The 27,234-nt window shown below is 48.6% G+C and overlaps 10 protein-coding genes across 10 annotated transcripts; 6 read left to right on the forward strand and 4 right to left on the reverse strand.

Moving 5' to 3' along the window:
• Nucleotides 1-967: 967 nt before the first annotated feature.
• Nucleotides 968-1,698, forward strand: BDW43DRAFT_279468 (uncharacterized protein). The gene is made up of 3 exons (XM_032042311.1): nucleotides 968-1,194; nucleotides 1,249-1,392; nucleotides 1,441-1,698. Exons 1-3 carry the CDS (start codon nucleotides 1,178-1,180, stop codon nucleotides 1,460-1,462), a joined length of 183 nt encoding a protein of 60 aa, XP_031899305.1. The 5' UTR covers nucleotides 968-1,177; the 3' UTR covers nucleotides 1,463-1,698.
• A 1,269-nt stretch (nucleotides 1,699-2,967) lies between these two features.
• On the forward strand, nucleotides 2,968-3,588 carry BDW43DRAFT_312142 (uncharacterized protein; the record flags this gene model as incomplete). Its single annotated transcript, XM_032047312.1, has 1 exon — nucleotides 2,968-3,588. The coding sequence occupies one exon, from the start codon at nucleotides 2,968-2,970 to the stop codon at nucleotides 3,586-3,588; it is 621 nt and encodes a 206-aa protein (XP_031899306.1).
• Nucleotides 3,589-6,663: 3,075 nt separating this feature from the next.
• BDW43DRAFT_279471 (potassium channel family protein) lies at nucleotides 6,664-9,093 on the forward strand. The gene is made up of 3 exons (XM_032042312.1): nucleotides 6,664-7,104; nucleotides 7,160-7,298; nucleotides 7,350-9,093. Exons 1-3 carry the CDS (start codon nucleotides 6,794-6,796, stop codon nucleotides 8,946-8,948), a joined length of 2,049 nt encoding a protein of 682 aa, XP_031899307.1. The 5' UTR covers nucleotides 6,664-6,793; the 3' UTR covers nucleotides 8,949-9,093.
• Nucleotides 9,094-10,092: 999 nt separating this feature from the next.
• Nucleotides 10,093-11,295, forward strand: BDW43DRAFT_109705 (glutathione S-transferase family protein). Its single transcript, XM_032037895.1, has 2 exons — nucleotides 10,093-10,435; nucleotides 10,565-11,295. Exons 1-2 carry the CDS (start codon nucleotides 10,382-10,384, stop codon nucleotides 11,180-11,182), a joined length of 672 nt encoding a protein of 223 aa, XP_031899308.1. The 5' UTR covers nucleotides 10,093-10,381; the 3' UTR covers nucleotides 11,183-11,295.
• Nucleotides 11,296-14,395, reverse strand: BDW43DRAFT_109722 (uncharacterized protein). Its single transcript, XM_032037896.1, has 4 exons — nucleotides 14,308-14,395; nucleotides 13,419-14,172; nucleotides 12,235-13,346; nucleotides 11,296-12,181 (listed from the first exon to the last, which is right to left on the reverse strand). The coding sequence occupies exons 2-4, from the start codon at nucleotides 13,787-13,789 to the stop codon at nucleotides 11,409-11,411; spliced, it is 2,256 nt and encodes a 751-aa protein (XP_031899309.1). The 5' UTR covers nucleotides 13,790-14,172; nucleotides 14,308-14,395; the 3' UTR covers nucleotides 11,296-11,408.
• Nucleotides 14,396-16,061: 1,666 nt separating this feature from the next.
• BDW43DRAFT_312146 (uncharacterized protein) lies at nucleotides 16,062-16,624 on the forward strand (the record flags this gene model as incomplete). The annotated part of the gene is made up of 2 exons (XM_032047313.1): nucleotides 16,062-16,195; nucleotides 16,330-16,624. The coding sequence occupies 2 exons, from the start codon at nucleotides 16,062-16,064 to the stop codon at nucleotides 16,622-16,624; spliced, it is 429 nt and encodes a 142-aa protein (XP_031899310.1).
• A 684-nt stretch (nucleotides 16,625-17,308) lies between these two features.
• BDW43DRAFT_312147 (uncharacterized protein) lies at nucleotides 17,309-17,851 on the reverse strand (the record flags this gene model as incomplete). The annotated part of the gene is made up of 1 exon (XM_032047314.1): nucleotides 17,309-17,851. One exon carries the CDS (start codon nucleotides 17,849-17,851, stop codon nucleotides 17,309-17,311), a length of 543 nt encoding a protein of 180 aa, XP_031899311.1.
• Nucleotides 17,852-18,927: 1,076 nt separating this feature from the next.
• BDW43DRAFT_301057 (uncharacterized protein) lies at nucleotides 18,928-20,439 on the forward strand (the record flags this gene model as incomplete). The annotated part of the gene is made up of 4 exons (XM_032044990.1): nucleotides 18,928-19,075; nucleotides 19,125-19,250; nucleotides 19,314-19,382; nucleotides 19,454-20,439. The coding sequence occupies 4 exons, from the start codon at nucleotides 18,928-18,930 to the stop codon at nucleotides 20,437-20,439; spliced, it is 1,329 nt and encodes a 442-aa protein (XP_031899312.1).
• A 731-nt stretch (nucleotides 20,440-21,170) lies between these two features.
• BDW43DRAFT_279482 (rRNA (cytosine-C5-)-methyltransferase RCM1) lies at nucleotides 21,171-23,387 on the reverse strand. The gene is made up of 2 exons (XM_032042313.1): nucleotides 23,056-23,387; nucleotides 21,171-22,943 (listed from the first exon to the last, which is right to left on the reverse strand). The coding sequence occupies exons 1-2, from the start codon at nucleotides 23,356-23,358 to the stop codon at nucleotides 21,483-21,485; spliced, it is 1,764 nt and encodes a 587-aa protein (XP_031899313.1). The 5' UTR covers nucleotides 23,359-23,387; the 3' UTR covers nucleotides 21,171-21,482.
• A 1,192-nt stretch (nucleotides 23,388-24,579) lies between these two features.
• BDW43DRAFT_109763 (FYVE zinc finger domain-containing protein) lies at nucleotides 24,580-26,236 on the reverse strand. The gene is made up of 2 exons (XM_032037897.1): nucleotides 25,407-26,236; nucleotides 24,580-25,194 (listed from the first exon to the last, which is right to left on the reverse strand). The coding sequence occupies exons 1-2, from the start codon at nucleotides 25,821-25,823 to the stop codon at nucleotides 24,778-24,780; spliced, it is 834 nt and encodes a 277-aa protein (XP_031899314.1). The 5' UTR covers nucleotides 25,824-26,236; the 3' UTR covers nucleotides 24,580-24,777.
• Between the last annotated feature and the right edge of the window lie 998 nt (nucleotides 26,237-27,234).

Consider the following 27,234-nt stretch of genomic DNA (forward strand, 5'->3'; position numbering starts at 1 on the left):
TCCATTCTCTCTGATTACGTATAGAACACGGCCGCAGTTCGTCTGGGGGAAGTCGGGTAGTATCCTTTCCACCAGTAGTTGAGGTCAAAGAATCTCATCCCTGTTATTTATTGCCGAGACCCACGTCGGTAAGGCTAGGTATTGATGCAGCCCAGTAGGGCTGAACTATCTCCCATGCCTCACCTCTCACTTTCTACCCTTCAATGGAGATGGTTCGTCTTTTGTGCCTAGGGAAATTGAGAGGGATCCTATAAGTTGACAAATCAAAAGTACACATTTGTTTTTATACAGACAGAAGCCAAGCAGTAAGAAAGGAATTTTCAACTGTTTTATACAGTTCCTGGCGCCAGCATAGTCCGATCAAGGAAGCCTGACATTGTGTGCACGACATACACTCACAAGGTACTCGGAGCAGTGAGTCTGTTCGTGTCGTGATCATTGCTTGTTTCTCGTACATTATCCTGTTGCCTGATTTTCGACCGCGACCGGAGCTATATACGTACGTCGCATATAGACGGACTAAGTTGTATTGTATCCACAAACTTTGCAAAAGAAAAAAAACCAAGGCCTAGAGCTTTATGCTCCCTATCTATATTTTACCTACCTTCTTATGTGCCTTTCTCTGGGAATAGATGTGATAGAAGGATTTCCGAGCACCGAATATGACACCTCAATTAGGGTTTACCTTGTAGGGCTGGAGGGCGGGAGACTTCCGGCTGCAAAACCGGGTAACGGTGAAGCATAAAGAACTAATCTGGTTTTGAAATTCGAGTGACCGTGGTATTTTGTAGTTTCCTATAAAAGTTTCTACGGATCTTTGCGGAATCTCGGAACAGTATGGCGACTTCAGCTTTGGCTCGCCTCCAGGCAACCACATTTATTAGATCAATGCTGACTCTACCTCGCATGTCTAAAGCTTCATCGTAATTGACCTCTGTAACCTCGGAGCCAATCCAATTTGAGCCGCCTTCTGCTTGTCGAGACATTGGCTGACAGTAGGAGAACAGCTAGGCCCTCCGTTCGGGTGGAAAGTGTTGTACTCCGTATAACAACTCAATCCTCACCGACCCGTTTCATCATATCAACTTCCCCCTTATATCCACCTTCTGATATGGAGATTCGGTTGAGCTACTGCTGGTCTTGAGTCGGCAGATTCTCAAACTTCGACTTGAGAAACATGTGTATCACAATCCTGTAAGATCTGCGACCCACTATTTCGACCTGAGGCATTGAATATTGACCAGATAGCCGAGTCATTTCCGCAACACTGAGAGCCATTTGGCTGTTTCTCTTACGACCACTGGCCATCCTCATTACTACGGGAGCAGTCATCTCAGTCTACCGAGCTGGTTTCGCAGTCTGGAAAGAAGCCCCTACCATCCTCTACGAACTGTAAGTGTGCCCCTTCCTATTTCTTGCGATTTGAATCTCATGATCTAGGGCTATATCGTTCATTACATAGCTGTTTCTGATTCCGACCGGCCCTTACTATGGATCCATACGAAAATACTTAATTTAAACTTACTTCACACGGCAACTAGACATAGCCATTGGTCCTTAAAGTGTTGTCTCTTAGCCTTCTATGATTGTTTTCTTTCAGAGAGGTATTGCTCTGTACCAATATAGTTGATGCATGACTCCGTCTAATATTGGGTCGTGGATTACTATAATATATCTTGTCGGCGTACTAGATCTGATCCCATTCAGTGAGAAAACGATTATATCATCTAAATGAACATGCACCCTACATAATCACCATTTTATATAAAGAAATCAAGATTAAGAAAGACCTTGTAAGAACAACAAATTTATGAATGCCAATATGCCGCGGGGTTCGTCCATGCCTGCAATATATATATATCTAACATCCCATTATTATCTTTGATTCAACTCGTCTTTTTGGCCGAAGTCGTCCTCCACGCTAATAATAGCTAGCTTGTACCCTCAATTATCTAACAATTACCTTCTCGAAAGGATAACTTAAGATCTCCTTCTCTTAATCAATGTCATCTCCATTATTCGACTCTAGGCCTAGCAGAAGATACAGAGTGTAGATGACAAGAGGATGGTTTCGGTCAGAGGCCTTCTGGTTATCCACCTGGATGGACACCTTTTGTTTCATCTTGCGTAATCGACATACATCAGCCGGCGTCCATAGATATACCGGTCTCGATAGCCTGAATGGTTTCGCAAGGGGCACTTTTAAGTGGAAAGAAGCGGTTTAGCTCTGGACATAATGAGTTTCTTAGGTGCTTAGCGAGGTATTATGAGATATTGTGTAGGTAGACCAGAAATGTGTACGTAGTAAGGTAGCTTGACACCTCAATAGAAAGCCTCTTTGTACTGAGAAACTGTACGCAACATTCAAAGAAATTTTGCACTCACCCCTATTAAGTTAGAGCCACGGAAAAGCAGGTAAAAGGATCGAGTATGTAGAAGGGCAAGAAGAGAGAGGCAAGAAAAGCATATTCTGCACCTAGCATAGGACAGATTCTGGAGCTATTAGAGCTTTGCCCTTTTCAGTATTGATACTAATGGCGGAGCATCGCCTTCTTCTTGGCTGTCCATAAATACCCCGAGTGGTGAGAGGAGCCTTTTCCCTTGTTTGGACATGAAAAACGAACACCTATGGGACGCATTGCCTCTTTGCGCCAGTACGTTGCCATGGCTGCTGTCTCCGTCTGTCCTTGGTTCTTTTTCCTCATGACCTGTGGTCATCAATACGCTGCATGTGGACATGCCTGCTTCAGGCACAATGAATGAAAAAGCCACTCCAGGACCCTGTAACAAAGAATAAAATGAAGGAACACCATGCGCAAAGGGCATGATATAGAAAGAGTAAACCTATAAAAGGTCCCACCTGAATCCCCCGTTGTCAACATCATTCGATCCAACCATCTCCCCGGTATACTAATTCTGTATAACAAACTCCATAATCTATACACCTCAAGAGCAAAAGCCCTCACAATGCCCCCTCAGTCAAGCCCACCCCCCTCCTCCTACCTCGACATAACAAACCAAACATTCACACCTCAATTCCACTACCAAGACACCTGCCCCTCGCCTACCCTCATGCTAGAAACGCTCACCCGAATCCTAAACGACCATCACAAGGGAACCCCCCAATCCTTCCCCTCCTTCTACCTCTACACCCTCCACCAACCAAACCGTCTCGTCCCCTGGAGTCCTCATGAAGCCCACCAGCCATTAGCAGTGATAGACTTAACTGGTGGAAGCCTCCGCGGAGGCCACTACGGCTCCGCATCCGTCTACCTAATGCATCCCACACTCCCGAAGCGCACGGTTCTGACATCCTTCTGCTACCTCTTCGTCAAGGAGATCATCCGGCGCGGAGAGGATAGAGTGCAGACTGGGGCGTTGGGGAAGTTACGGACACGCACCACCGGCTTGGATGAGGGGCTTGATGCCGCTGTTACGGAGGTTAGGGAGTATTGGCTAAGGGCGGATTTAGTTGGAGATCGGTATTTAGTTACTGGGGTAAGGAGGGAGGATCGTCCGCATGCCGTTGGGTGTCTTACATTGAAGTATCAGGGGGCTTGCTTTTGGGCTCCGATGCCTAGGGGGTAGGGGGCTGGGTTGGGATATTTCAGTGGAATGGTATGCTGGGGACGGGGAAATGAATGGCTAACGTTCCAACATAAGCATCCTAGCACGTGTTTAATAACAATATTGGTTTCTAAATAACAACAGTATCGAAACTACACGAATTCTGGATGATTTGGTGCAAACATATTGAACAAAGCAATGGTATGTGTTTGGAAAACTGTCAGCAAGCTACTCCTTTCCTGTATCTCATCCCGCTGTTGGTTACTACTGAGAGCCAGGGCATTCCTAAGTCTACCAGGAGACAGCAGTATAGATAGACGCTCAACGGTACTGGTTGCATATACTCTGTCCCTGCTTGCTACTATGGCTTAGCCGCGTGTTGCTGGAAGCCCTATCTGGTATCAGTAGATTAAAGGGTTTATGTTTCATGCCACTATCCTTAGACTCCTCAGCACAGTTTAATTATTATGAATAGTCATTTCTGTTACGATGGTGTCCCACATCCTCCGCGATCGACCCATGGGATAACAACGCCCAGTATGGCTCCCCTTCAGGTGACTTTGATCGCTCATCCAACTCATCCAAACGCTCCTTTAGCCCTTCCCCATATCATACCTTACTGTAACGGCAGCCGGACCAAATTACATTTCTGTCATTGGCTGAATGGGAGGAGGGAGGCAATATGAAAAGCAGCCGCCGAAGTATATCTGCTATATGACTGTTTGGAAAGCTATACTCAATCCCAGGACTTGACAAAATTAACGGAAAAGAAAATCTGGTCGTAGCTCCCAGAAACTACTGTAAGGGGACTTGATCAATTATGATCATGAAAAGGATCATCGACGATTCCGGAGCACATTTCATCAATCTCTCTGCGGTGCCCCATTGCTGGCCACGAATCCATAATAATTTGGAAAAACACGCCTCTCTTTCGGGAGAAGCTCAACACATGTGTGCAGGAAAAGGACGGTCAACATCAGGTCTTCGAAGTGTTTCAAGTGAGTCTATCAATATCGAGGATATCTACATACCAAAGACGTAGTTTCTCTTCCTTTCTCCCCTTACGGATATACATGCCGATCGTTGCTCATCGAAGTAGACTATCCTCCGAGCCCCGCAATACTACGCTCAAAGATACTCTCAGTACTTTCGAGATCCACATGAATTTCACCCAGAGCGATGGCTTGATTATCCGGAGATTAGGGTCGGGGAAATGAGGGGTTGAGGTGGGATATAGTGTTTGCAAAAGGCAAGAGTCAAGGAGAACATTTTCACATTCTTAATGAGCATGTTCTGCATACTGACGGAAGGTGGTGGTGCAGCAAGCCGTGAATAGGTGCATCCTTTCGGTTCCTCGGTTGAGCGCCGTGCGTTTGCGCATACAATAGTTCTTGAATGAATACTAGCGCCATCCTAGCCTAAAATCCCGGTGCAGATCAGTCTAGACGAGGGTCATCGTCCTGTGACCGAGTTAGTCAGTGACCATTAAAGCTCCGGGTCCGAGTTCCGTCATATCTTCAGGTATGGTCTCCAAATTCTGATATTGCCTCTGCAAGAATCTCCCCCCTGCATCCATCAGTAGTTGCAGTATCTCAGTGCTTTTGATCATCAAGAACAACTTCTGGAATGATTGGTCGGGGGGCTCGAATTCTACTTCCGCTTGCTCGAGGAGCAGGCACCCCACCTCTGCGTGGCCTCGGCGCGCTGCCACTGATAATGGCGTTGAAAAAGTCAGTGTTGCTGCGACTGCGATATCCACCTCTATGAGTGCGTCAAGCGATCAGGCTCACTGGTCTGATGTGGCTGTGTATAGAATGCGGGCATGTTTCCCCAACATTCGCCTTTTTATGCTTGTAGGTAGCGGAGCGGAGGGGGTATCCCAGATTATATCCATCAAGGGAACATCAAGAGAACACTAAATCGGAGTGTTTTCCCGAATATTCTCGCCCGATTCGTAGGACTGGGGCTAGCGATCCGGACCCTCAAAAGGCAGTGGACATTCGTGACATTCGCGTTAGCGATGTTGTTATGAGTAGCCCATAGCGCGGTGATATTATCGACTATTACTATGAAGATGAGAATCCACCGTCCGTTGTTCCTTCTGTGAACACCGTCCCCTCTCAGCAGCAATCGAGGACGTTTTTAAAAAGAGGGAAGTAAAGCACACGATGGTAGGAAGCAGTATTACCACTCATATTGGAAAGATGCCGGAAAGATAGCTGAGGCTTGCCCCAGGCTTCACTTGCCCGGAGGGGCGTATGGACCACCTTTTCAAGTCGGACTATGGGCACGTCCAACGTGATAGGGACGATTGGATAAGTCCACAATGCTACAGGTGCGTTCCGTTGGCAGAAATTGCCCAAGAGAAGCGGCCTCAAGCCAATCCTGCACTCCACTTCGGAACTCTAGTTTCAATGAGTGAAATGGTCGACGATACCTATGACCGTGATAAATACATCGTCGACTTATGAAGATGTTCCCTTGGATCGTAATACGAGGCGTCTCCAACTACGCTGATATCCATGTGAGCAAGGTCTGGAGGGGTTTACGCCAGTACTACTGCCGCCAGTACTATAAGGCAGTTTTTAACCTATATTGCGGAATATGATGTTGTATAGAATACATAGTAACATTTTTGCCAATGGAAGCCTTTTCATCTAGTAGAAGCGTTCTGTAACGCTTCCGATCTGGGCTCGGCTAGTGATTGTTCCTGCAGAACATATTCCATAGAGTATTGTATTCTATACATTTCTATCGACTTGTATAAAAGCATGTTAGACTTGATGAGAGCTAGCAGTGGACCGATATATCCAAGGGCTATATATTAAATTGAATGGCCCACGGCATATTGGCGTCTAGGAGGCATAATATATTTTAATATTTTCAAAGGAAAGTCTAGTCTGATATTTTATCTACGTAGTTACATCTACATATATTAATTGAATGCTGATACTTATATATAGATAGGGTTGTTGTGTAGAATTAACCTTTTCACATGACGTAAGTGTGCCTGAGGCCGTTCACGTGGTGCAACCAAAGAATTCTTTGGTTGAAATCCATGAAAACCTTCCCACAAGTCCCGGTGAACCCCAACATTGACATACAAGATATCTTGTTCATGATGCATCAACGTGTGTCCTTACTACCACCATTGCCAGACCACAAATATGAGGTGTCATACATGCTTCGGACAATAAAGGGACTTTGAGATAGATACACAGCAGCGATGGAACCAGACCAGGACATAAATCAAAGACCGGACCACAGTATCGGACTGGAATCATCCAAAATCCCGACAAAGGATTCAGTATGGGAAAGACTTCAAGATTTGTTCAATCCGAGGCCTCCGGACGATGACGAGCCGCAAGATTGGTGGTTCGCATCAACCGCCATCCCGCTGATAGCGGCCACCACCAGCCCATTCGCAAATGTGATGTCTATCGTTGCGCTGGCCATGCCTTGGAAAAGTGAGATTCATGCGGATCAGAAGGATCCGGAAGGAAATCCTGTGCAGATAATGTTGTCAGATCCCAGATGGTACTAGCCCGCTGTTCCTCATATCCCTCGCCGTAACTTGTACTGACCTTGCAAGGTGTATCGGTCTTAATGCTACCTCTCTTGCATTTGGTGTGTTGGGGAATCTTTTTCTATTGTTCAACTTTACTCGGACCGTACGGTATATAATAGCTCTACCTGCCTCTATCATTCTTTGGTCCCTGGCGACCGCTATCGTAAGTGAAACCGATCAGTCAACTCCGTGGATTAAGGGCTTATGCGTACAGTTGATCGGAATAACAAGCTCAGTGCACATATATGCTAGCCCAGTACCGCCGAATCAGACCTACTCTCAGGCGTACTGGTATGCTGTAATTGCGGCAATCCATTATTTTATTCTGACTGCCATCTTAATGATCAATATGTTCGGATATGTTCTTGGACATTATCCTCAATATTTTGCGCTAACCGATGGACAACGGACTTTGATTCTTCAAACCACAGCGCTGGGAATATGGTTGATAGTGGGTGCCGCGGTGTTCCAGAGAGTCATAGGCATCTCGATCGCAGAAGCTCTCTACTTCTGTGATATAACAATCCTAACACTCGGTTTTGGTGATGTAGTTCCAAACACAGCGGTCGGCAGGGGGCTCGTCCTCCCTTATGCCGTGATCGGAATCATCATCCTGGGTCTAGTAGTTGGTAGTATCAACAGGATCATACGAGACCTGCAAGACACGATTGTCATACAAAAGCACATCGAACGGCGACGAGAAGCGACGATCGAGCGGTCTCTGAAGGAAGAAGACACACAAAGAAATTTACATCTAGTGTCTAATACATCACAGATCGCCTATAGGCCCAAATATACACGCAAAATGCCGATTATCAGCAGAGTGACGACCTTTTATCGCGGCTCGATCGGTCAACCGAAGACCGTAGTGATAAAGGAAGAAAAGGATAGGTTCAACGCTATGCGTGATATCCAATCCGAAACGGTGGTATTCCGTCGATGGTATCGGCTCACACTGAGCCTCATTGCTTTTGGGATCCTTTGGACGTGTGGCGCTGTTGTGTTCTGGGCACTGGAAGAAAGTTTTACGTATTTTCAAGCCTTATATTTTGGGTTCTGTTCGCTCTTGACCATTGGGTATGGAGACATTACTCCAACTACGAACGCTGCGAAGCCCTTCTTCGTGGTGTGGTCATTAATTGCGATTCCGACGATGACGTCGCTCATCTCCGAGATGAGTAATACTGTCGTTGCGGTGTTCAAACATGGTACCAGCCAAGTTGCAGACTGGACTGTCCTTCCGCATGCTGGGAAGTATAAGTCGTTCATCAGACGGTTTCCTCCTATCCTCGCGTACCTCGAGAAACGCGAGCAGAACAAACGGGTTGCTCGAGGCTTTTCTGTCGGCGTGGACGATATGGAGAGCACGCCGAATGGAGAGTCCTCGGGCCGTGCCGGAGGCTCACGGCTGAACGAGAAACTAGCGAGTGATAGACAACCTTCCGATTTCGAGCTCGCACAGCGTCTCGCGTTCGCCATTCGCCGGACAACGAGGGATGCAGTTAACGGACACCCGAAGCGATACAGCTACGACGAATGGGCGGAGTTCACCAAAATGATTCGATTCACTGATCCAACACCTGGGGATACCGTTCTGTATGAAGATGAATATGGCATTCTTAATTGGGACTGGATTGGGCAGAGTAGCCCCATGCTGGCGTCACAGACGGAGCCCGAATGGGTTCTTGATCGACTCTGTGAGAGCATGATTCGGTTTATCTCCACGCAGGCTCAGAAGAGGAACTTGGATAAAGCCATTGGGGATGTAGTGGATGAGGATGAGCCTACGTTAAAGAAGGAAAGAGACATTTAGCGCTGCAATGGGAGTTTACAGTGTTTATGATACGTAATATCGTGACATACTTGGCCATTCGCCGAAGTACATGTTTGAATGTCTACATACATGATCAATGCAGCAAAATCGACACAAGTCTGGCGACCAACATGCGATGTAAGGCAGGAATTCTCTTTTGCTAGTTGCAAAAATACAAAGTCTTTCATTTAAAGTGTTCTTCCCATAATGTCTCCAAGCTGCCTCATTGCAACGAACACCTCTACAGCTATCATAAGTGTATAGGAAAGCCGGACGCCACCTACATAGATTTACTCCTATTCCAAAGAGTCCTGGTATCTATACTACATATGTCCCCCACCATTCATCTCTAACCCTCACAGAACCACTTATCCTTCAAAAGCGCCCGTACACTTGGCCTATCTCTCGGATCAAGTTACATCATATTGAGCATAAATTCCTTATGCTCCTGACAAATTTCTCGTGAGGTTGTAAGATAAAACGGTTTAAGCGTCTCCGGCGGACTGTTCCGCGTAATCCATACCAGGACCGCGAGTCTATCTTGATCTGCAACCTCATCATAAGACGCAGGAAACTGTCATAAGCATGGATCATTTTCACTTTCTAGCTTCTATGATATACCAACGTTAAAACTAGCATTGGGTAAGTAGGAAAGAAGGAAGATAGAAGGAAAGAAATACTACATTGCCAGCCAAACGCTATCTCGCAATTTTTTCGTGATCGTATAAAATCCCGCCCTACCCTTAAGTTTCTGGTCAAGTGTCACGGTGCTGGTCATCTTCTCTTTTGAAGATAATTGTAAGACTTGTCGGACGAAATAGCTCATTCTTTTCCTTCAGTGGGATCTTAATCTCTAGTTATATTCGTATGGTATACCCTATACCCTCTTGTCGACCAATTGTTCTAGGTGTGGTCAACATATTCACCTCTAGCATATAATAAATAAATGTAAACTCCAAATGATAAATAGGGTTAACTCTTCGGTAACCTCCGAGAAACTGCTCCGTTCCGTAGTTCAAACTTTGGCGGATGCACCAATCGGAAGCAGAGCAGCGATCAACAGTAAGCAGTAAGACAACTAAGTAATAAGCATCCTTTGAAACAAAAAAATAAATAAAAGAGTGTACCAGTTCTTTAACCTTTCTTTCTATTCAACCCCCTTGCCTCGTTGTTTCTAGCGACTTTTCTGATATATCATAATCTTTGTGACACACGATGTCTCCAATAGCAAAAGACTCCACTGTGGATCCTTCCGCGATCAGATTTGTCATCGGGGACACCTTTATTAAGAAGCAAGCGGGGAGAAATCCCATTCGGAGAGTTCATGGAGAGATATAAACCCCGATTGACACATTTATATACGCAGCGCAACCTCACTCTCACTCACAGGCCCTTCATCCACAATCAAATCAGGACAGATAACCCAATTCAAAATGACTTACTTCGGCAAGATCTACACCTACCCCAACAACCCGCGGGTCGAGAAGGTATTTATAAATGCGCAGAACCCAACAAAAAAAATAAAAATTCACACGATCTTGCCCCTCGATCAACCCCATCACCCAATATCGCATCCCATTCCCCAATATAACTAAACTAACAAAAATTAACCTCAGATCCAAGCGGTAGCCAACCTCAGTTCCCTCGAAATCCTCATAGACCCCGATTTCCAAATGGGTGTGACGAACCGCAGCCCGGAGTTCCTGGCTAAGTTCCCCCTGGGTAAGGCGCCTGCGTTCGAAGGGTCGGACGGAACTCTGCTCGTCGAATCCGATGCTATCGCCCAGTACGTCGCCGAGAGTGGTCCGGCCAAGGACCAGCTGCTGGGAGTATTGCCGGCGGAGCGCGCGCAGATTCGTCGGTGGATTTCATTCGCTGAGGGTGATATCATGGACGCCGTAGTGCCGTTTGCGCTGTGGCAGATGAAGTTGGTGTCCTATGATGAGGCGGCCTTGGAGGGCTATTTGGCGAAGCTGGAACGCGCGCTGGCCGCACTGGAGACCCACTTGAAGGCGGGCAATCAGAAGTGGTTGGCCACGGCGGACAAGTTGAGCTTGGCAGATATTAGCATGGCGGCGGCGCTGGCCTGGGGGTTTGTCACCGTGCTGGATCAGGAGTTGAGGGAGAAGTATCCAAGTGTGGTGGCCTGGTATGAGAGGACGATTGAGAGTGACGGGGTCAAGGAAGCCTTCGGAGAGAAGAAGTTTACAGAGAAGAGACCTTCTTTCAAGTGAGAGTTAGATCCAATCGCCCAGACCGGATATGAAACCTAGCCTGTGGGACAGAAAAGGAGAACATTAAATACAAAAACAATAATTCCAATGCTAACTTAATCGAAACTTGGCGATAACAATGCCGTTAAGAATAAGACGTCACTCATTACCTTCATACCGGGACAAATCCACAGCCCATCAAAATATACAAGTGTGGGGTTATCACAAATGGCTGCTAGCGCTAGGGTTAAAGACGCGCCATAACACCCCCTTTCTTTGCCCCCTGGTCCAATGACTTGGCGATCTTGCGACTAGCCCAATCGGCGATGGCCATGTTGGTTACCATGGGATTGACACCACTGGCGCTGGGGAACACAGAGGCGTCAACAACATACAGTCCACGCGTACCCCAGACCTGACAATCGGGGTCTACCACGCTGGTTCGCGGGGTGCTGCCCATGCGACAAGTGCCCATCTGGTGAGCAGCGGCAAATACGGTCTTCTCGGGGTCCAGGGTCTTGGTCCGGACTTCATCAATCCATGCCTGAAGAACAGCATTGTTCGTGCCCTCGGGCGACTCGGGATCTGTCGCACCTTCAGGGCGGATAAAGGGGGGTATCTCGCGGCTGGAAGTGTGAAATTCTTTTGCTCCGGAGATATATGCCATCTTTGCCGTGGCCACAAGGGCCTCGACTATATGCTTGCGATCAAAGGCAGAAACGGTATAGTCGACCCGGCATCGTCCGTCGACAGGGTCGGGGTATACGCGACCGCTGTCTCGATCTTTCGTGAGCGTAATGAATCCGGTCATGTGGGGGAGCTTGGCGACAAATTGCTTCCAATCCAGTCCATCTCGCCAGGCGAAGGCCGGGAGGTAGGCAGGCGGCATCATCGTGAGGCATTCGATCTTGACCCCATGACCATGCCCGTCAAGGTTCTCAAATTCATTGACAACGGCAGTCAGAGCAGCGCCTTCCCACGGGCGAATCTGTTCATCGAAGACAGCTCCGGAGATTACCACTATACACTTAGTGAGCATGCATGCGGGCAGGAAAGTGACTGAGGAAACTTACCGGGATGAAGGTGAAGGTTACGGCCAATCTGGGGGTTTTTGAGACCGCTGCGTAACAACAGAAGGGGACTTTGCAGCGTGCCGGAGGAAACGACAACCCTCTTAGCCTTGATAATCACCTTGCGCTTCACAGCACTCTCTCCGGACACACCCAGATATGCATCCCGAGAGGTCCATGTCCCCTCCACGCCAGAGGCTACCCTTCCGCCCTTGGTTGGTGTGAAGAGAATTTTTTCCGCACGGAAGCCTTCCACAAATGTCGCACCGGCACGGGCAGCGTCTGCTAAGAAAGATTCTGCGGGGCCTTGCTTGCCCGCCGAGTGGCACCCCATGGTGCAATGGCCACAGTAATGCTCGGTGCCACCGGTGTTCTGAGGGACAGGATTCGCCGCATAGCCCAGTTTGCGAGCTCCGTCGAGAAGGACACGGTTCTGCTTGTTGTGAGTCGTGTGGTCAGCGCTAACACCCATCCGGTCACACACGCGGTCCAAGGAGTTTTGGAACTCCAGTGAGGTGAAGAATGGTAGACCGGACTTTGCCCATTCCTGTCGAACGTAGCCTTGTGTCTGGAGGGCTGCAGACCAGTTGATGGTGCCGCCACCTCCCCAGGTGGCTCCGGCGAAGATACCAATTGAACCGTCATCGCTGGCGATAGCACCTCCGCCTTCGAACATAGCCACAGATCCTTCGCTGAAATTCATTGGAAAGTGCTTTGTTGAGTATTGATAAGCCTTCTCCACCACGACAACCTTATAGCCTGCTTCCGCGAGGTTCTTGGCTGTCACGCTACCTCCACAGCCGCTTCCGATGATGACAACGTCAGCCTCGACGGTCTCTGGTTCATCGCTCGACGGGAATTGCAGAAACCCGTATTCGAAGCCATCGGCGGGCTGTCCGTGCACTGGGACTCGAGGGAACCCAATTGTCGGACAAAGCGTAGGACTATATGTGAGCCACGTCCTCTTGCATATGGCGGAAAGAGCTCTATAGATGACACGTAGGGGCTTTAGCCTTGATGTTTCCCAGCTGCAAAAGATTTTCTCCCGGATGTAGAATGGCTGGTCCTGGATCGGTGTTACAGAGCCCGTCAAGATCAGGGAGCCCGCCTTCGAACTAGAAATTTGTCAGATTTTTTTTTTTTTCATTCCTTCCATCTACAGCTAGCTGTAAGGCAAAATTACGTACTTTAGAGCGTTCAATATGAAGCTGAGGCCGTTTCTTCCTTCTTCATGTACATACTCTGAGATGAGTCGCTGTAGGGCCGGGCGAAAACGGGGATTGGACGAGGCATTTTCTTCCAAATACTGCGCCGCTATGGAAGCTGCATCGGGATGCGAGATACTCGCACTTAACGCGGAGAGGGTTGCGTCAAACTTGGATTGCGGGATTACTTTAGCCGTAGAGGATTTGGGTGCGGTGGGACCCCGAATGGACGGAATGACCGTATCCGCTATTGACATGAGAGTTGTCCATTGCAGCTCAGAGAAGATTTCCTTGGTCGGAACCGGGGGAATAGGGACCTCCAATGGAGTATAAGCCACGGCTTGTTCGGTCATTGTGGGAGGTTGACCGACAACTTGGGAAATTTGCAGAATAAGGATAGCGCAAGAAGGACTATGCGAGGCTAAGGTAAAGAATAGCTCGAAGAAGGGAGTGGGTGAGGAACAGACCGGACAGGAGGTGATGATATAGAACAAAGAAAGACGGATACGCGTCAGGGCACCTTCCGTTCCATGTCAATCACCCAGAAGAGTAGTGCTTGCGAACCGTCAGACCGGCGGTTCACCAAGTGGATTTTAGTCCCGGGGAGGGAGCCACTCAAATCCAATGTGACCCCATGAGATCTGAGCCACTACCCCGGACCACGTCCACAGGGTGAGACGGAAAATTGGGGCAGGAGCCGAGGCTATCCTGGGAGTGTGGGTCGTCTTCACTTAAGCTGTAAGAGCACGATCCCATCAGCCCATCTTTTGCGCTTTCAATGTGCGTGAGGTTTAAGTTAAAATGGAGGCCGTGCGGGGGAAAACAGCCGAGATTCTCTCTCTCCATGTGAAAAGGAGTGGTTAATATGTACCAATGGAACGAACCAGACTTTGCTAGTCAGGTTCCTAGGGGGAAAAAGGGTGATTGAACTGATCTTCACCGAGGTCATCCGATTCCGAGAGAGCACTTTTAGGGTGGTTTGTTTAGAAATCCTGATATCAAGGTCGGCCCATTGAATGTTTGTTCCAGGTCAAGTTGTGAGAAAGGAGACATACGAAGAGTACTGAATCTTGTTTCTCTGATGGGCTTTCCTTTGCATACTTGCCTTAGGCTGACCGGGGGCCTACATCACACTATGTCGCATTCGGATTAGTGTGGTCTAGTGACACTTACATTGCCCGTTTAGGATCAGGATCAATCAATACAAACATACAAACATCCGTCGAATATCTTTCCAATTTCTCATTCTTGATGCATCTAGACCCTGAGTCTCGGCTCATTGTCTCTATTGGGTGCCTGCCTCTTCCTGTATTATGGTTTTGAGCCCACTATTGCTAATCCCATGGGTCGGGAAAGTTTCTACACCAAACAAGCAAGCTGGAACTGATTGAAAGGCGGTCGAGAAGGCTTTGAGATATCCAGGCCCTGAAATTACCTGAGAGGGCAAAGGGGGAAGGAAGGTCCGGAGAAGCCTGTGAATAAGGTATTGGAGCGTACGATTGAGAGGCCAAGACGCTGCATGATAAGCCGTAAGGTGGGCAGCTCACCCCTTGCGTGTTCGGCCGCGCCGTGAGATATGGCACCTACTCCTAGATATGTGGTACGGTACGGCTTCTGGGTCATGCAACGACAGGAAGGATACGGCTCCGCGAGAGCAAAACGTATATATATAACATACAATGGCATTCTGCCTGTCCTCTCGAAGACTTAATTCTTCTCCACCTACACATAGACCTCGGCAATGTCTTTCGAAATCCTTCCAGCCAGCTCTGATGATGGCCCGGCATTTGCCGGCATTTGCTTGGCCGCATTCTCCTCACCAAACTATCCCCACCTGTTGCCTCTCATGCCCGATGTTCGGGAATGGCGGATTGCAATGTTCAAGCAGAGGGTTGATCAAAGCCTTCGGAGGGACAATCCCTGCCGTCCAGTGATTCTCAAAGCAGTCGATACATCAACCAAAACCTCGGACGGCAAGCACCCAACCGTTTGACTTGTACAGTGGAGTTTCGCCCATGACAACATGACGAAAGAGAAGGAGAGAGCAGCGACGTCCCCCTCTGTGAACGATGCCTTAAAGGCGGCAATAAGAAAAAGACAAGAAATAATGGGGCCAAGGCCTCGCCTCTGTACGTTACTCAGGCATGGTTGTAGTAGCAGAGGCAGAGAAGCTAATGCTGGTACCACAGACGGTGATATGTTGGCGGTACATCCAAGCCACGCTCATCAGGGCGTAGGTCTTGGACTCTTGCGCTGGGCGCTAGTCTACGCCGATACATGGGGATTGGAAGTCTACCTCCCAGCGACGTCGGTGGCTAAACGTAATTAATTATGAAAGACTCTGTTTTCACGCTATAGAGACCGTGGAAGTCATGGATGGACACGGGCCATACCCACATGGTACGGCGATGTAGGGAGATATCACCCGGTCTGCACGTAGACTTTAAAAGTAGGGCACAAGCCTCCTAAAGCTTCATTGACCGCTCCTTTTATGGTTCGACGCCCCCGTGTCTATTGTAGACAGAATCCTACTCCCGGACCCTATGTCACCTGAAGCTATTGATCAAGTTGAATGTTTAGAATCGGCCATGAAGAGTCCCAAGCCAGAAGCCATCCCTCACCATCATGACCAAGCACAACTTGCCAGTGCCTCAAAGGGCTTGGGCTACTTTGGTTTCTGATCCTGCGGACGAGTTGAAAAAGACTGCCTTTAGGCCCTCGGATGAAATAAGCCCGGGCTTCGCGGTCAACACATTGATGTAGGATTCTATCGGTAGCCTCGCCGCATGCAAGTACGCTTGAACATATGAATCAGGTAACGATTGATCCTTCACCTAAGACCCTGTCCGCTCGCTCGCTAATCTGATGCAATATGTCGTTTAACCAACGGTAGCGGTAACGATGCCGCGCTGGCCAAAATTACAAGGCGTATCAACAGACATTTCTCTCCGGCGGAGGAATTCCGACTAAAGGATGTGATCTGTGGCAGTGGGGTAATTCCATTACTGCATACCTTGATGTATACGCTTCTCGATGAGTATTATGGTGTCAATCTTCCTATTCCAGGTTATACGTGGCTGTCTCATGCTATCGAGAAGCAAAATTTAGTACACGGTGCCTTTGCCGACACAGAACAACTACCTGATCAGTTCAGCTCAACATGTCTCGCCTCACAACCCTCTAGGTAGATCCTATGGCGCATCGGTCTTCGCAGCTGTCATGGCATGGTGTCAGTAAAGACATCCACATCTTGTTGCTAATGAGATCTTTACGCGTTAAAAGTTTGTTGTGGCATGGCGGATCTTTCTCGACATCTCAACATGTCGCCTGACAATATATACATTCTAACGGGGTGAGTACAATCAAAGTGACTTGCAACTAGTAAAGTCAGGTTGTAAAATAGCCCTACTGAATCCAAATCCTCAGTGTCGGCCCTCTTCCACCACAACACGTGAGCAGTAGGCATATAGAAACACCAACCAATACAAATACTTTCATATAATTAAATCAAGCCTCGTACCCTTCTTTCACTCAATACCAATGGTAATGTTTCTGCTGCTAGCGGGCTGTTCATCACCTATAAATAGTGAATATGGGCTATATCTGAAACAGAATAGACAATGTTATAGCCCTTAGCATCCGGTAGATGGTGTGAGATCCATCATATCTAGATGCTTGGACAACTGCTCCTATTCTGTATGCACGCAGTAACAGTTAATGTAATCGCTATGGCTAGCTTAGTCCATCCTAAAACCCTTCTTCTGTCATGTAAGTAACACGGCTACAGGCAGGTTATCAACGCCCAATCCTCCCCAATATGCCCTCCTAACGAGGCCCAACCATCGTAAAACCCCAAGTCTTTCAAAAACACCCTACCGACTAACAACAAACCTCTTCAACTCAGTCAGATCCCCAAGTCCCTGCACCACACAACGCAAGTCCCCCTTCGCCTTGATCATCATGGTAGTACTGAGAAGCTGAATCAATCTCTTGGTCAACCACGGCCCCAACGCATCTTTATTCGCACAGGACACGTCAAAGATAAGCTCCTCGATCGCGTGATCTTTGGGAATCGCCCGGCAGGCATTTCTCCAATTCGCCAACAACGGGCCAGTGTTGGGTCCAGTAGGATCTCCTATCTCTTCTTCCCTCTTGGTCAACTCCACATCTGTGAGGGCCTGCAGCAAGTCAAGATGGAGCTTCTTCATTCCCTTGCAGATAGCGATACTAGCGCGAGCAGGGTCTTCGAAGAGCTTCTGCAGGTCGAGTGGGTCTTTGAAGATGAAGCGGTAGGCTGGTATATTTGTGAGGATCCTCCCGACATGGACTGGAACGGTGGTCGGTTCGGTACGGTAGATACGAGTGAAGTTCACCGTGCCATTGTCGGCAACGGTTGTCACCACTTCCATCACCATTTTTTGAGGTTAATGATTAGAAATGGGTCAATAAGGGAGGGCTATGCTGGGATGGTCAGCTTGGTTACAGATAAGGAGGATTAGTAGTTTCCGTACACAAGATAGGAAGATATTTTGGTCAGAATACGGTTGTGGTTAACATGAAAGAAGGCCTTCTCAGTGTAATCAGTCTCTCACTGGGCACATATAGAGGCCTATTTATACCTAGGGATGTAGTGATGTTATGTCCAGGTGTTATGTGCCTACATGGTCCAGACAGTTCTAATATCAGCGAAGTGAATTTTTTCATAACATCTTCAGAATTTATTTGTCTTTGTTTGGACGAAAAGGACCGTTCCACGCCAAGTAAACAGAGGCTGAATGTTGGCTGCAGATTTCTAATATATCCACTCGTACCTCCATTGTCGGTACTGGGGCTTCCAAATCAATAGCCAATCTTAGCTTCTTCTTTGTTTGGCCGGACTGAGGTGACAATAGGCTCTTTTCATCTGGCTCTGAGGGGAAAAGCTTAGGGGTGTCTTTGTTCCATCACGATACCACTACGGATGCTTCCCTTTCCATGAAATGCATGCCCGTCTAAATATTATATGTGGATAAAATAGGTTATATTATAAAATAAATGCCTATGCTTCCAAAAAGTGGGATCTAAAAGGATACATATATCGTGAGGTTGTGGCTTTGAAGCTATAGCAACTCAATCTCGTTTGCACATATTTTGATTTACATATCAGGCCAATTCCTTTTCTTCTTGTCTTTTACATCAGCACTCAAGTCATTGATACCGGTAAATACTTATTCTTCAAGGTAATAAGAGCTCAATCCCTTTCGTTCTCCAACAGTTGTCGTCTTGGAGTTGCTGATAGTGCACGTGCACAGACCAGCAACAATTGATAAGGAAGCTCCACACCGCCTGCCGTGCTCTTTGTTCCATTATTAAACTAATCTCACGGACATTGTTCAAACTACAGCTACAGTACGACACATTTTTCCATCTTATTCTATGTGTCTAGCAATATATTCAAGCCAACGAAGCAGCCAATACTAAGATCGCATTGCAATTGCCGCCAAGAATAGCCATGAGCGACCTCTCCACACCCACACCCCAGAGCGGTCCATCGCCAGCCAAACCGCGACCGAAATGCACGCTGCCCTCTGAGAAGGTCTTCTCGATTCAGATTGGAACCGAGCTTTTCCGTCTCTCGGGAGCGTCGATAGCCTCCGATGGTCAGTGGCCCTCCGGTCGCAATGACTGAATACCGCTAAAGTCTTGGAGCCCCGTCCTATTTCTCTCAATTCTTCGAGGAGCAGATACGACAGACCGGCGACGTCTCGAGTATCCGAACCCTATACATTGATCGGGATCCGGCCACGTTCAAAGCGATTGCAAGGCATCTACAAGGTATGCGCAACAAACTTGCGATGGGATTGTGCTCGGTGCTGACGTTTGCGCTCCATGCGACAGGCTATCACATTCGGCCCAAGGACGGCGCGGAATTCGTGCAATTCTTCGCTGATGCCCAGTTCTACAGCTGTATGTGCATCGCCCTTGCTTAAAACACCGAGTCCTAGATAGAATATCTCGTAGCTAATTATTAATAACAGTACCCCGTCTCATCTCTCAGCTCTTCGAATCCGAGATCTTCATTCAAATCGGCGACCAGGATTTCCAAATCCCACGCGATATTTTTTCCAGCCCTGGCGACTCCCCCAATTTCTTCTCTCTAGGTTTCGGCGCCTTTTTCGCCTCACCCTCCGAGATCTTTCCGGGACTAGATCGGCACGGCCTCCTGCGTCCCCCAGCCATTATCCCTCCCAGCGTGCCCAATCGGTCGGGCGCCGTCTTTGCACAGCTCCTCCACCTCCTGCGCGGATATCCGTTGGACATAAAGACCGAAACGCAGCGCGCTGAATTGCTACGCGACTGTCGCTATTTCCATCTACGCGGGCTAGAGCAAAAGCTGATTCCGCATCATATCAGCTTCAATCCTATTCGACAACGATCGGAAATTGTTGTCCGCCTAGAGGATGTGCGCCGCTCGGGGGTAAATGTTGCCAACCATGGCCCTAGCCCAGCCAGCGGTTGGGTCACATACTCGCGCCCACACATCGATGAAGAGACCTATGATTTAATCGTTGAAATAGGCGATGAAACCACCATCGTCGACCTCGACTCTATGCATGTCCAGTTCTTGAACTCGACGAGGGCGCGCTTCACCAGCTTGCTGCAAATCATATCAGGGAAGGTACCTCTTCCAGGTCTGACGGAAGGTCAGTCTGGCTCGCACCGCGTCAAGGTGTGTATCGAACGAGATACGGATCTGATCCTCGACGGACAAGCCCGCTATCTGGAGGCGTTTGGGTATGGGCCTGATCAGACAGAGGCGTCGCAGCCTGCGACTAAGCGCAGGCGAGTCGAAGAGTCATCAAACGCGGGTGAAAAGTATATTGTCCGGAATGGACACTGGCGACTACGTTTCCAGCCCGATGCCACGGGCGATAAGCTGGAGTTCACCCTGGTAGCGATGAAATTAGATGCATACACCGAGCAACGGAGTCGAAATCACTCGCGGGCGTTTCTGGGGTCTTAGCCTTGATTTTATATATAATTCCAAGTATTTCATGCGCTGTTCCTCTCAGCATCACTGCTTGCGTATATTGCAAGAGTAAGCGCTACCTACTCTGCATCGGAATCTACAAACCTGCACCCCTACTCACACCTACACTCTACAAAAGCACTATAATAAAGAAGACCAGCCAAAGAGCAATACCATCCTCCTATTCTTAGCCCCTAATAGAAACTACAACAGCCATCCATTAGACGACTTCACCTTCACATTACATTATCCACCCTACGAAACACCCACCTCTTCATCTCCGACCCATCTATCCCCGATACGTACCATACACATGCTCTCAGTCACTCCCTAATTGCAATCATAATCATCTGCGACAAACGCCTTCAGTATCACCAGCCCCTCCTCGGCATCTTGGTCATTCCATGGCTTCAATCCGAAGCGTATTAGCAAGTTCGTCCGTCCGTCCGTCATAGGACTTGACGATAGGGGAATATAGTAGGGATGTAGTAGATCGGAGGGGGAGGAGGGGCCTTACGGAGATTGTCGCTTGCAGGCATTTTGGAGGTTTTGTTTTGTTGGAGGTGAGATATGGGAGATTGAGGGTTCTGTGAGATTTAGTGGTGTGGTTAGAAGGGGTGTGGATGTGGAGGTTGAGCAGTGTTTCTGTGTCAAGGCTATCGTGTCCTGTTTCAAGAAAACTGGCGATGAATTCAATGGATCTCGATCATTTGACCAAGTTGGATGACGCTATCGCTGGACGTTATTGACTTAGGAAGAGACGAGGTGAGATAAAATGTTGTCCTCTAAAAGGTAATAATAATAGAACGATAATAGAATCTGTTTCCCTTGATCTTTTTACGACATGCTAGCGTAGAGGCTAGAGTTTATATGTCGGGCATGGTGCTTTGTTCCTTGTATTGCTTGCAGTATTTCAAGAACCCAGGGCTACTACTTTCATGGTGCGGTTGATATATATTGTGCATCGGGGCAGGAGGTTCCGTTTCATAGTTACGTATGTAGCATGTCTACAATTTAAGGAAGAGTGACTGGAATGGCTAGTCGGAAAAACCATCCCACTCGTCCTCATCCTCATCTTCATCCTCGCTCTTGCTCTCGTCCTTATGCCCATTCCGAGAGCTCACCCGTTCCTCAGACTGACCTTCATCCCTCACAAAACCAGCAACGAAGAATCCACCGGTCCCCTCGTCATCGCCGGCAAAGCATCTCAAGCAGCCGTCGAGCTCCTCACCAGTAAGGTTAACTTTGAGTTCCTGGTTCTGCGTACCGTCTTGCGCCAGGCTGTCGCCGGAACTCCTGGTCTCAGTCCTTACTCCTCTATGCTTCCACGTCCGCAGCCCTTCTGGCTGCTCGTCTCTGCGCATAATCCGCCAGCCACGACGCTTGGCCACCTCAGACGCTAAGAGTCGCTCGACGACCGCCTCATTCTCCGTCAAATGGATCGAGCATGTACTGTATGTAATGCGCGTAGCAGCCGGGAAAGACATCGCATGCTCTACAATACGGGTCTGCAAATTCGACAACTTCGCCAACCGCTCCGGATCCAGATGTGTGTTGGCCATCTCATTCTCATCCGTAGCCGATGGCGAGCCAGTCGCAGCGACCTCCGTCTCGTCCTGCCCCCTCTTCCTTTTCTTTCCCTGTTTTTTCCTCTCCTCGGCCGGCGAAACCGGAAGAACCAATTTCGGAACATCATCACGCCCAATAATTCCGCTCCCCGAACAACTCGGATCGAGGAGCAAGGCAGAAACCCTCTCAAACCGCTCATCCTCCGGATCCAGCGCCAAAAAGTCCTGCCCCGGTAACACCGTCACAAACCCATCCGCCCCAGCCGCAGAAACCATCTTCTGCAGCGTCTTGGCACGAACCTGCGACGCATCCATCGAAACAATCCGCTGTTTTGGCCTCTTCTTCTGATCCCTCTTACACAACAGCGACGCCAAATGCGTCGTCTTATTCCCCGGCGCAGCACACCCATCTACCAAATCCCCCCCATCCCAAACCTCCCCCTGTCCAAACAAAAGATAGGCGGGAAAGCAAGACGCCTTATCCTGCAGAATAATCTCCCCATTCTTGTACGCTGTTGAGGCCGTGAAATCCACCCCCGGCGGCACGGCGACTAGGTCCGGGATATTCGGGTCGACAAAGATCCGCTTCGTATCATCTTTCACGACTAGCTCTGAGAGCGAGGTTACATGCGTGTACGAGGCGAATGTGCTATCAAACTGTTTCTTGGCAGTTGTGCGGACGTTATTGATTCTTATCCATCGCGGGTAAACCGCCGTTGAGCCTTGGGGTTGTTTCTCCCTCTGGACGGCGGCTTTGAGGTCCTCGACGGATGCGCAACCGCGGCGGACGCGCGCTTTGATGAATTCGCCCTTTAGTCTAGTCTTGTGGCGTTCGATGGCCTGGCGCGTGGGGTGGGAAGCGGGCGCTGCAATACCTCTTTTTGCGAGAAGGTGGTCGTGCACGAGGAGGAGGGCGAGAAGTGGTGAGAGCTATATTTCCGGAAAGTAGATTAGATCACTTGGTCAGTCAGCAGGATAACAATCTTGTCTTGTGCATTATCCATTCCATTCGGATACGGGTGAGACAGCGGAAAGGACGGACCTTGGGTTCGAGTTTCAGAATCCCCGCATTCTCGATTACTTCCTTCAGGACAGTATCCCATTTCGAGGCCTCGGTGATTAGCGCGTAGACTTGCGCTGGGGCAGCTTTGAGGCCGCGTTCATTGTAGATACGTGATTTGAAGGAACCGCCGGTGGGGGAGGGCGAGGTGAGGATCTTGACGGCGTCGTAGTAAAGGGACATGTTGTCTTTCCCCTTCGATGTAAGTGGTTGTTGGTTGATGCGTGAGGGAATATTTTTCTTGGGGATTGATAGGAGTTTGCACTGTTTGCAGGTGTTATCCATCTATAAATCTTAAGAAGCTTCTTAAGATTTATACAAGTTCATGATTATCATCGCTGAAGAATATTCCTTCTCGTGATAAAAGTTTGATAACCAAAAGAATATATAAAGGTCGTGGAACTCTCACACTGTTCTCCAATAGCCGATGACTTAAATTTCCCTAAATAACTCCAAATTCTTTATCTCCGCGAAATCTATAAAGAACCCCACCTACGCCGTCCCCCTAAGGTTAACTCTAGGATATCATACCTTTGATAAAGAAATCCATATTACACCCCTTGAAGAAGATGCCGCAGGTCAATATACCACCCATCCTTCAAACAAATCCCGTACATCACCCATTGACCCAACCCCACTCCTCTCCTTAAAACTCCCGGCCACCAATCCAGACATCCCGACAAACATACATACTGGCCGTAGTATGTGCTAACAATCACCATTTCTAAACCCCTCCTCAAAACCCAACCAATCTCCTAAAAACACCCCCAAAACAAACAACAATCCTCCACCTCGCAATCCCAAAACAACCCCCCTCCCTCGTCCCTAAACCTCCGCTTCGAACATCACCACCATGGAAATTGATCCGGACGGATCCCCGTAGCAGACACTGGGTCGTTCTCTACCACGCGGTGATCCGACCAGTTCCACCGCCGCACAAGACGCCCACGCTTCCCCAGTAGGCAGCGGAAGTTGCTCGTCTGATGATCTGGGAGAGGAGAGGTATGTGAAGACCATGCGGGTTGTGGTGGTGAGGGGGTTTTGGGGGCGGTGGCTTGGATGGTTGTTGATGAGGGGAGTGCCAGGGATCTGCAGAGGAGCGTATTTGGGGGGGGGGGGGGGGGGGGGGGTTGAAGTGGATTGAGAGGGACTCAGGGTTGCGGTGTGGGATGAGGAGTGGATTAAGCATGTTTGGAATGTGGAAGAGGGTAGAGGTATTTGAATAGTTACGGATGGATTTACTGGATAAGGGTGGATATAAGCAAAGTTTTTGTGGTAGATAGATTGTATTGAATTAAGAGCCTGCATTGCCAGAGGCAATCTTCCGTAGCGCCCAGATAGTCAAGAATCATAAAAGATCGCCGCGCATAAGCAACATGACGGGGTATCCAGTATCAAGTGAACAAAACGAAGATCAGAAAAGAAACCCCCCTGGCTCTATGAGTTCGAACGGCAGCGAACTGAAACGCCGGAAAAGAAAGCAAGGAAATAAAGCCATAAGCCATAAAAAGTACCAGCCAAACTCCGAACAGAAGAACCGAAAATGCTAAAAACCCAGATGGCCCGAGGGCCGAAAGCAAATATGTTCTAGAGCGCGTGTATGTAAAGCAAGTCTGCTGCACGAAGGCAGAGTAGGTCAGGTAAAGTACGATCGATGGCACAAGGACGCATCGTTTTCAGGTGTATCGAGGTCAATGAGTTAAGTTAGAAAGTGCTCCAGTTCCAGCCGCGAGGGATACTGGCGGCAATCTCGGTGCTCTGGCCCAGCATCGCAGTGAGTGCCTTCTTGGACTCCTCGTCCGCCACGTTGTCGACGTGCTCGGTCGTCTCTTCGGCCACTTCCTCGGTCTTCTGGTGCTGTGCGTCAATCACACTCTGGATCTTGCTGAGACGCTCCGTGCGCGACTCCTCCCAGCGTTGATATGCGTGCCAGCAGAGGTCGCAGGCCCGAGAGGACACGCCCTCCGGATGGAAGCGAGCGTCCTGGTCGAGAGGGACGACATGAGGAGTGTGAGAGGAACAGAACACATGACCGCAGTGGCGGCAGTGATGACGGCGCAGGAAGAGGCCGAACGAGGAGCGACAGGTGGGAGAGTCACAGTTGGGGGATGCAGAGTCCGCCTATTATTGGTTTGTTAGCCGCTGGTTCGACGCGTTTTGAGTGGAGGGTCAAGCTCGGTGACATCAGATCACGCAATGATTCGCGATCCGATGGTCCACGCGACATCCGGGGTCGCGCGCACGCCATACAGGTAATATAAAGCACACGCGCCCCCAGCTGCGACCGAACACTTATCCCGATCAGAAATATGAAATGCGAACTGTGAACGTACCTTCCAGTGATCTCTGGTCGGTAGACCAGTGACTTCGCCAAGCTGCTCGGTCTTCATCCACTCGTTCTCGGCTAACTTGCTGATGCCCCCGCTCGCGGCACTCTCGATGGTGGACCGACGAGTGAGGGCGGGTTGAATTTCCTCGCTCCCGTCATTCAAACTGTCGAGAGAACCATGGACACTGCGAGGGGGAGTAGGGGGAGAAGGTTTCGAAGGACGCTCGGTCGGGCGTAAGGCCGCCGGCACATACAGAGGGCCCTTGGGAGGACGCAACTGGCGGGTCTGCAAAGGGAGAAACTGTTGACGAGGCGAGGTCGGCGAGCTATTGGCCGTATTGATAGGAGAAGGATGACCGTAGACGGAAATCTGGTTGGTAGGAGTGGGAGTAGTGGTGGCGGTGAGAACGTGAGTAGCCATATTGGGTTGGAAATCACGAGGTCTCGAGAGAAAAAGGATAGTTGTGGTTGGTGGTGGTGGTGGTGATGATGGTGGAGGAAAGGGGTCAGAGAGAAAGGGATGGCGAGAGAAGTAGAAAAGGAATGTCGTGGTGAAGAGATGGATAATGTTGTGTTATTATTATTCAAACAATGGCAATGAGCGAATGTTTAGAGATAGAGAGGTGTATGGCGTAAGATTGGTGTGAACCACTGAATCATCGCAAGTGGCAACCAAAGAAAGATCAATGACGCAGTGAATGTGGTGGAGATGTTCGGGGGGACGTATATTGGGTTTAGAGATTCGTGGTTATGGGAGAGGAATTATAGTTATTAGATATGCTAGTTCTCAAGAAAAGTGGCGTCGAGTAGAGGAATACTAGTAGCAGAGTAGAGAGTAATGATAAGGGCGGGAGAGAGAGGCAGGACGGCCAGCAATGATAATGATAGCGGGGGATGGGGGGGGATGAGGAGGTATTAAAAGTACTCTCTCGCGCGAGACACAATGGAGCTTCGAATAAAATAAAATAATAAAATAAAAGAATAAAATAAATTATAAGGGAATAAAAATAAAGATGCAGAGGCGAGGCGAGAGAGATTGAGCACTGACTTGGGGACTGGACTGGGCCGGGGACTATTTTGCCATGCGCCGGTGGAGAAATTGAAGATGAATCCACTAGCGTCCTTTTTTACCTATACTGCGTTTATTATTGGAGTTCCCCATCCGTTGTTCATTCGACGAAAATCCTCCCCCCCCCTCTCCTAAGCAACTGGAGACTTACCCAGCCTGGTAAGGTTCAAGAGGTGTGAATGAAACTAGAAAGTCCCGAAGAAATGTCTAGAGTGGAGCCCTTGTTGGAGATCTCGAGGTTCACTTTCTTGTGCTTTGCCATCGGGGCAGGGTTTCATTCATCATTACTTCACTGGTTGGAGATGATCATTCCAGAACCTGTTTCATCGTTTTTTCTTCCCCCGTTGAGAAAAGATGTTCTTCTTCTTCCTATTCAGTATTATTGGTGCAATAAGTACTCTGGGGAGTACATGAGTGAGTCTATCTTTTTCTCATCTCCAATCAACCCGTCTTGTAAGAAAGATTCCGATGGGGAGATGCGCTAATCCGCATTCGGGGGCGGCCCTTTGCCGAGGGAACGCGAAAGTCACTGGTTGGGCGGGATTCCGCTATTGAATTGAATAAGGGATTCTCCGTAAAACCGAGAGTAGATTAAAGTCACCGAGTAGTAATTAATATTAATCACATCAATGTGGTATTCCCGCCATTAATTAGACAATCAGATGACTTTTCTGTTTTGTTTTGTTTTGTTTTTGTTTTATTCTGATTTAAATCATTCTTGATATCAATAATTGATTATCTTACTTAGAAGAAATCTTCATCG

The sequence above is a fragment of the Aspergillus alliaceus genome, assembly GCF_009176365.1.
Source record: "Aspergillus alliaceus strain CBS 536.65 unplaced genomic scaffold BDW43scaffold_28, whole genome shotgun sequence".
Taxonomy (NCBI): domain Eukaryota; kingdom Fungi; phylum Ascomycota; class Eurotiomycetes; order Eurotiales; family Aspergillaceae; genus Aspergillus; species Aspergillus alliaceus.

Excerpts from the sequence above, each read along its gene's own strand:
- BDW43DRAFT_279471 (XM_032042312.1), top strand. The coding sequence starts at position 6,794 with ATGGAACCAGACCAGGACATAAATCAAAGACCGGACCACAGTATCGGA. Across the intron at positions 7,105-7,159 it reads ATGTTGTCAGATCCCAGATG|GTGTATCGGTCTTAATGCTA; the intron begins GTACTAGCCCGC and ends TGACCTTGCAAG. Across the intron at positions 7,299-7,349 it reads GGTCCCTGGCGACCGCTATC|TTGATCGGAATAACAAGCTC; the intron begins GTAAGTGAAACC and ends TTATGCGTACAG.
- BDW43DRAFT_279482 (XM_032042313.1), bottom strand. The coding sequence starts at position 23,358 with ATGGATAACACCTGCAAACAGTGCAAACTCCTATCAATCCCCAAGAAA. Across the intron at positions 22,944-23,055 it reads TTCTGAAACTCGAACCCAAG|CTCTCACCACTTCTCGCCCT; the intron begins GTCCGTCCTTTC and ends CCGGAAATATAG.
- BDW43DRAFT_109722 (XM_032037896.1), bottom strand. The coding sequence starts at position 13,789 with ATGACCGAACAAGCCGTGGCTTATACTCCATTGGAGGTCCCTATTCCC. Across the intron at positions 13,347-13,418 it reads TTCATATTGAACGCTCTAAA|TTCGAAGGCGGGCTCCCTGA; the intron begins GTACGTAATTTT and ends ACAAATTTCTAG. Across the intron at positions 12,182-12,234 it reads TAACCTTCACCTTCATCCCG|TGGTAATCTCCGGAGCTGTC; the intron begins GTAAGTTTCCTC and ends CTAAGTGTATAG.
- BDW43DRAFT_109763 (XM_032037897.1), bottom strand. The coding sequence starts at position 25,823 with ATGGCTACTCACGTTCTCACCGCCACCACTACTCCCACTCCTACCAAC. Across the intron at positions 25,195-25,406 it reads CGACCAGAGATCACTGGAAG|GCGGACTCTGCATCCCCCAA; the intron begins GTACGTTCACAG and ends AACCAATAATAG.
- BDW43DRAFT_279468 (XM_032042311.1), top strand. Across the intron at positions 1,393-1,440 it reads CCTACCATCCTCTACGAACT|GGCTATATCGTTCATTACAT; the intron begins GTAAGTGTGCCC and ends CTCATGATCTAG.
- BDW43DRAFT_109705 (XM_032037895.1), top strand. The coding sequence starts at position 10,382 with ATGACTTACTTCGGCAAGATCTACACCTACCCCAACAACCCGCGGGTC. Across the intron at positions 10,436-10,564 it reads ACAACCCGCGGGTCGAGAAG|ATCCAAGCGGTAGCCAACCT; the intron begins GTATTTATAAAT and ends AATTAACCTCAG.